The 7,606-nt window shown below is 43.1% G+C and overlaps 2 protein-coding genes across 3 annotated transcripts in view; one reads left to right on the forward strand and one right to left on the reverse strand.

Annotated features, from left to right (window-relative positions):
• The window catches only part of LOC110298142 (cytochrome b-c1 complex subunit 2, mitochondrial), a 25,079-nt gene extending 21,284 nt beyond the window's left edge, over window positions 1–3,795 (forward strand). The window contains exons 13-14 of the mRNA XM_021167181.2: window positions 1,975–2,128; window positions 3,484–3,795. Of these exons, the coding sequence (XP_021022840.1) occupies window positions 1,975–2,128; window positions 3,484–3,567 (238 nt within the window). The 3' untranslated portion in view covers window positions 3,568–3,795. The remainder of the gene's footprint in view (window positions 1–1,974; window positions 2,129–3,483) is intronic.
• Window positions 3,756–7,606, reverse strand: part of Pdzd9 (PDZ domain containing 9) — an 11,326-nt gene continuing 7,475 nt past the window's right edge. Inside the window, exons 3-4 of one of the 2 annotated variants that reach the window (XM_021167182.2) lie at window positions 7,299–7,488; window positions 3,756–4,821 (exon numbers count right to left, since the gene is read on the reverse strand). In XM_021167182.2, coding sequence (XP_021022841.1) covers window positions 4,422–4,821; window positions 7,299–7,488 — 590 coding nt within the window. In that variant the 3' untranslated portion in view covers window positions 3,756–4,421. The remainder of the gene's footprint in view (window positions 4,822–7,298; window positions 7,489–7,606) is intronic. The other variant, XM_029479497.1, reaches the window with a different exon arrangement.

The following is a 7,606-nucleotide window of genomic DNA, read 5'->3' on the forward strand; positions in this document are numbered from 1 at the left end:
AGAGAGGCCCATTGGACTTGCAAACTTTATATGCCCCAGTACAGGGGAATGCCAGGGCCAAAAAGTGGGAGTGGGTGGGTAGGGGAGTGTTGGGGAGGGTATGGGGGACTTTTGGGATAGCATTGGAAATGTAAATGAGGAAAATACCTAATAAAAAAATGTTGGCTGTTCTTCCAGAGGACCCAGATTTAATTCCTATTAGCAGCTACATTACAACTTAAACCATCTATGAATCCAGATTCAGAGATTCTTCACACAGACATACATGCAGGCAAAATACTAATCAATGTGCATAAAATAAAAATTAAGTAATTTTTATATTTACTTTATGAGTATTTTGCCTGTTTGGCATGTATGCAAGTGCACAATGTATGTGCATTGTGCCCTCAAGGGGTCAGAAGAAGGTGTTGGATCCCCAGGATCCAGTGACTGTGACCCTCTGTGTAAGCACTAGGAACCAAACTCAAGCCTCTGCAAGAGCAACAAGTGCTCTTAGCCACTGAGCTGTCTCCAGCCCATTCTTTCCTATGTGTGGCTTACCCGTGCATGTCTGTACTTGTATGGGAGTCAGGACAACTGGAAGTAGCTGTTCCCTCTTCCTACCATGTTGGTTCCAGGGACTGCATTTGGGTTGTTATGTTTGGTAGCAAGCACCTTCACCCTCAGTGATTCACATCTAGTATAGACACTCCAATGCCTTTGAAGATGTGTTTGTAAGGAATTACAATTTCTTTATGGCATACTTGTGAATTAAGTCTGTCTGTTTCATTTCAAAATGAAGCTTTTGTATCCATGTTTAAGCCATGGGCCATAGAAGACGTTGTATTGTATCATACTTTCCCACCTGACTTATCCATCATGCCCCTCCCTCGTTGAGATAAATCCCAATTGAGTAATGGGATTTAGTGGTGGTGGTGTGTGTGTGTGTGTGTGTGTGTGTGTGTGTGTGTGTGTATTATCAGCCAGGTGGATGGGACGTTAAGAGTCACGTAAGTAGACATATTCTCTTACTAGAATTGCCTGCCTTGGGGGCTGGAGAAATGGCTTAGTGGTTGAAAGCACTGGTTGCTCTTGCAGAGGCCCTAGGTTCAATTCCCAGCACCTATATGGCGGCTCACAGCTGTGATTCCAGGTCCAGGGATCCAACACCCTCACACAGACAGACCTGCAGGCAAAACACCAATGGACCGAAAATAAAATTTTTGAGGAAAAAAAAAACTAGTTGAGAGAGAGAGGGAGGGAGGGAGGGAGGGAGGGGGAGAGAGAGAGAGAGAGAGAGAGAGAGAGAGAGAGAGAGAGAGAGAGAGAGATACCTGCCCCAGTGGTGTAGTGCACACCTTTAATCTCAGCACTCAGGAGATCCCAGGTGGGTCTCTTAAGTTTGAGGTCAGCCTGGTCTACAGATTGAGAGAAACTCTTCTCAAAAAAAGAGAGAGAGAGAGAAATGCCTAGAAAGGAGGCTGGAGACATGGTTCAGTTGTTAAAAGCTCTGGCTGCTCTTTCAGAGGACTGAAGTTCAATTCCCAGCACCACAGCTTAGCTGTCTCCAACTCCTGTTACAGGGAATCTGACTCCCGCATGTAGGCAAAACTCAAATGTACATAAACAAAGGAAAAAGAAATACCTGGAAAATTAAAAAATATAATCATAGCTGGACATGGAGGTACACACTTTTAATCCTAGCACTCAGGAAAAAGAGGCAGGCAAATCTAAGTTTAAAGCCAGCCATAGTGAGTTCATAAATTAAAAGTTGCTTCATGATTAAAACTCACCTTAAAAGTCTTAAGCTCTACTCCAAAATCAAAGGACAACCTGTTGAGTGTTGAGAGCTGTTTTATATTGGCACCTTCCAAGTAGAGCTGCATTGCTGAAGTAAGGTCTAGTTTGAAATACATTTACTGTCTTGCTGTTGGGGACAGGTGGGGGATGGAGGAGAGGGGGAAATAAAACTGACATCTGCCTTTTATTGGACAGGAACAAGCTGAAAGCTGGATATCTAATGTCTGTGGAGACGTCAGAGGGCTTCCTGAGTGAAATTGGGTCACAGGCTCTAGCTGCAGGTTCTTATATGCCACCTTCTACCGTCCTTCAACAGATTGACTCCGTGGCTGATGCTGATGTTGTAAAGGTAAGCAGATGAGATCCATTTCAGCTTAGACCTGGTGACCCACTTTCAGAGTAACTGCATCAGCTTCCTTGGGGCCTGTGTTGGTGCAGAGCAGGAGTTTCCCACCATCTACAAACAGCTTCCCTAGCCACTTGGGTGGATGTGTCTTCCCCATTCAAGCAGATGCCCATCTTGAACCAGTTTAAACTCTTGGAGGTCAGGCCGATGAGTGACTTCCCAAGTTTCATGGCCACTTCTCCTTCTCAACCCAAGAAGCCCCATGCCAGTCCTTAACCATGCACACGCTCACAGTGTCCACATTCTACCAACCTAAGACCTTCTCTTGCTAGTTTCCTCACCGGTCTTAAATAGTATTATTTCCTATAAGATCTGAGTTGTTTGTTACATCCAGGTAGTGGTGGTAGAGGCAGGTGCGTCTCTGAGTTGGAAGTGTACAGAGTGAGTTACAGAACAGCAGGAGCTACACCTTGTCTCGAAACACCAAAAAAAAAAAAAAAAAAAGAGAGATTGAGTTGTTTGAGTACTAATAAAGTGAACTCTGCTGTAAATCTCCCGTCAGTGGTGCTTCTGCAGTAAAGACACCTCCCCCTTTACTGTAGGTGTCTTAACCATCCTCTCACCATTGTGTGGTGACAGTGGGGTAGAATCAAGTCTGCTTTTAGTTAGATACTCCCCCTGCCTGCATTTCAGTTGGCCCAGAATTCATTCTGATAGCATCTAAAAAGTACACTTATGTGTAAGGGCTGTGTGAATCCTTGCTCACCCGCCTCTACCACCTTCTCTCTTGCATCAGAAAAGCTAGCCTGGGATAACATAAGAGCTCTTGCTCTACATAGTCCTGCCCTGTGCTATTACACTTAACATAACCTTAGATTTTGAAATAATGACATGGAGAAAATACCAGAACAGCCCGGCATGGTAACAGATGCCTGGAGCGGCCCGGTGTTCTGGAGGCTAAAGAGAGAAGATGGGGAGTTTCAAGCAGCCTGGACTACATGGTCTCTCAGTACCACCACAGCCCCTCTTCCACAATAAATATGTTAATGATGACAGCATTTTGATTAACCCAGGCCTGTTACCATTGTGATACAAAACAAAGTGCAGCCTACCAGTGGCCATTCTCCCTGGTTTTGAATGGCAGTGGGGTTTTTCTGCCAGACGGTTCTCATCTGTTTGCTTAGTTGCACATGCGATGCTGTTCACATTCAGAATAAAACACCGGCTATCTCACAGTTAATTGCCTTATGAGGCTGTATTACGGAATTGCTGTCTTAGAATGGCTTGTCCATAAACTCAAAATATATGGTTTATCTATTTGGTGATAACATTATTTAACTCTCTCTGTTTTATTTAAGGCTGCAAAAAAGTTTGTTTCTGGCAAGAAGTCAATGGCATCGAGTGGAAACTTGGGACATACGCCTTTTCTCGACGAGTTATAACACATGCGTGTATTTAAAGCTCAGCCCAGACCAGCAAGCACATCAGAGTTAGGTCTCTTAATTATTAATTAATGTTAATTCAACATTTTCTCAATGAAGTAAAAAAAAAAAACTTAAAAGCATAGTGACTCCCAGCTGTCCCAGAGTCAATAAAGCATTGTGTGTAAATGTTCCTCTTGCGTTCTTTCTAAGCAGTCAGCAGGTATTTATTAAATGCTTTAAAGAAAACAGTAATAGAGTAATTTTTGAGTTCGCCAATTACATCAATTAAGAAATTTCAGAAACTGTTAAAATTGAGGCTAAGCCGCTTTAAAAGTAAAAATTCCAGATTATTACTGATGGCTTTTTAAAATAAAAACAACTTTAACACTGAACAGTCTGGATTTTGCCCCATTTACAGTAAAACTGCATTTCTAAAGAACATCCTCTCAGCTGGTTCCTTCATTTGTGTCTGACTCCTTCTGTCTCTTCCTTGCTTGTTTCAGTCCTGACATTCCCAGTAAAAGTATCACTGAGAGGGTGGGGGCAGGGGTTGTAATGTAAACAACCAGTCTAAAACCTCAAGGAAAACGGTACCGTACAAGACAAATGTTCAGCCATTGTGATGATTGGGCAGGTTCCTCTAGTGACACTGTAAAATCTGAGCAAGTGATGCTGACTCTGAGAACAGGTCTGCAGAGCCTGCCTGTTAAACCACATCAAGTCCTGAGCTGCTGATGGAAGAAGGCTTTTCTGTGGTCGGAGGAGAGCAGGTGAGTCGTGTAGGAAATCTACAAACCAACACCATGGTAAGGCATAAAAATTGGATGTTTAAAAATAAAAAGTTCTATGGCCACAAATTTGCAAACCAATACCTAACCAAACTTTGATACCTGTTTACCTTTGCCCTCCTCAACCTGTGCGTAATCCTCCAGCCAGAAGGCGTCTGAGGTGGAAGAATCGGCAGTGGAGGAAGACGAGGAGGAGATGGCTCCGTCTGGCTCCACCATTGCCCAGTATGGAGAAGGAGCCCTCAGTTCCTTCTTGTCATCCTGGTGAATGACTACATCAGAGTTAATGTCTCTGCCAACACTAATAGTGCGCTCCTTCTTTCTATACCCGTGCCATTCTGTGGAGATGGAGATCGGTGTCCTTACAGGGTAATTCCACACTGACCGAGGGTACCTGTAATACTTGAGCTTTTTATCTAAAACTGCCTCTTCATGGTCATCCTTTACAAGAGACTCTCTTGCCTGCTCCGTTTTCTTTGGTGTGCTGAAATGAAGAGTGAATACAATGTCTTCTTACTGTCTTAATGGGTAGATTCCCTTACAGAAGATCTTACAAACTATTTGTTCCATAAGTTTAAAAAAAAATTATTTGGGGCTAGAAACATGGCCCATATTAGGCAACTCACAACTGCCTGTAACTCTAGTTCCAGAGGACCCTACTCTCTCTTCTGGCCTCTGTGGACACTGTACTCAACTTGCACACACACACAATTAAAACCATTGTTCTTGGGCTGGAGAGATGGCTCAGCGGTTAAGAGCACTGACTGCACTTCAGGAGGTCTTGAGTTCAGTTCCCAGCAACCAGATGGTGGCTCACAACCATCTGTAGTGGGATCTAATGCTCTCTTCTGGTGTGTCTGAAGACAGCTATGATGTACACATATACATAAAAAATAGATAAATCTTTTTTTAAAAAAACTTTCTCTTGAGAAAATCAAAAAGTACAAACTACCTCCATTACTTTCTGCATCATTGTGTTAATGAAATGGATTCTTGATGTTTGAATACTTGCAAATTTATTATTTTATGTGTATGAGTGTTTTACCTACATGTATATATGTTGGTTACGTGTATGCTGGTGCCCAAGGATATCAAATGAGGTCAAATTTGCTGAAACTGAACCTGTAGATAGTCAGTTCTTAACATTTAAAGTCCCCTAATACATTTCATAACTTTCCTTTGACTCATAAATTACAGACAAACAAATATACTCAAATGAAATCAGGTTAGTACTTTCTAGTTCATTCAAGAGGCTGCCCACCCAACCTATTCCCCACATACAGTACACACACACACACATACACACACACACACACACACACACACACACACACACAAGACCCACAGCCTCCCCACCAACCGTCCTTTAGAATACACCTACCCCATGCCCTGGTTTCAGACACTCATATCTAACTACCTCTTCCTCCCAAATACTGGGAAGTTTTCTCTTTTAGAAGTAGCATTTGAGCTGGAAGGATGTTTGTTAAAGACTCATATTTTAAAGTACCTTTTAATTTTTTTCTCAACCATAAATATAAATCCTGCCTTAAATTATTTGACCCTACTGTTATTTATATATTTGTATTATACTATATTATATCTGAAGGGGGCAGCTGCTTTCCCACTCCAGCCTGTGCCATCACCACATGGGAACACAGTTCCATCTCATTTTTCAGGAGAAATCAGATACTGCCTGTATTGGAGTGCCTGGGATGTGTGTCTCCTGAGGAAATGGAGAGCTCTAACAGCTTTTTCATCAAATGAGGACAGAAGGAACTAAGTGTTTACTAAGAAGGCAGAGGCTTAGCCAGGCGTGGTGGTGCATGCCTTTAATCCCAGCAGAGGCAGGCGGATTTCTGAGTTCAAGGCCAGCCTGGTCTACAAAGTGAGTTCCAGGATAGCCAGGGCTACACAGAGAAACCCTGTCTCAAAAAAACAAAGGGGTGGGGGTGGAGGCAGAGGCTTGTAAAGGGCATTGTGCTGGTTGGGTTTCGTCAACTTGACACAAACTTAGACATATCTGGAAAGAGGGAATCTTAGTTGAGAAAATATCTCCATAACCTTGGTCTGTAGGCATATCTGGAGTATTGCCTTAATGGATGGTATGGGTGGGCTCAGCCCTATGTGGGGGGTGCCACCCCTGGGTAGATGGTTCTAGGAAGCCAGTAAGCAGCATTCCTCACATTCTCCAGTTCCTCCCCTGACTTTATTTGAATGATGGACTACAATGTGGAAACATAAGCAAAATAAACCCTTTCCTCTACAGATTTCTTTTGGTCATGGTATTTTATCACAGTAATAGAAACCCTAACTAGACAGGTATAAATGTTATTCAGAACAACCTAGAAAGTTACTGCAAGAGAGAAAAGAGGAAGTAGAATTCTCAGCACTGTGTGCATGCCCCTGTAGTGGTCAGCTTGACAGCATGTATCTTCCTCTATCATGCTCCACCTTTCTGAGAAAGGGTCTCACTGAACCTGCAGCTCACCAGTTGGACTAGACTAGACTGCTGACCACCAAGCTCTTGGGGTCCTCTTGTCTGCCCTGCTGCCGCTGGAGTTAGATGTGTTCCACACACTCAGCTTTTACATGGGTGCCGAGTACAAATGCAAAGCCTCATGCTTTTACAGCAAGCATTTCGCCCACTAAGCCACTCAGTCCCATCTTAACCTATGTTTTAGGGCTAGACAGACTGCATTGGCACAGTGCAGAGAGACTTGGGCACAGAGTGCCCATTAATGACAGCTGGTTCATTTTCTAAACTGAGTTGCCTTTATAACACTCCCTCATATGACGTCCTGCAGAATGTCCTTTGTAGAAGAACGTCATTCACTAAGCCCTGACAGTGTCACCAAACCCTCCTCCCATAGCTGTTACCATTGGATGATTCTCACATTAAATCCGAACGTTGTGCCTCACAGGCCTGGGTTCCATAACATTGTCCTAAAGTAAACTACTTACTGTGGGATTGGAAATTTGGTCTCCGGGATCAAATCATATACATCTTGCCATTCCTGGGGTATTTCAAGAAAGCCTCGGTAAGCCTTCATTTGTAGCACTGTTCCTATGGTGATATTTTGCAAAAGCTTTAAAAATTCACGGAGCGTATATCCTAGCACATCGGCATGTCCAACACTAATCAGAACATCACCTATAGAAGGAAAGCAGATGAAATCAGAACATCACCTATAGAAGGAAAGCAGATGAAGTCAGAACATCACCTATAGAAGGAAAGCAGATGAAGTCAGAACATCACCTATAGAAGGAAA

This window comes from Mus caroli, chromosome 7, assembly GCF_900094665.2.
Source record: "Mus caroli chromosome 7, CAROLI_EIJ_v1.1, whole genome shotgun sequence".
Classification (NCBI taxonomy): Eukaryota; Metazoa; Chordata; class Mammalia; order Rodentia; family Muridae; genus Mus; species Mus caroli.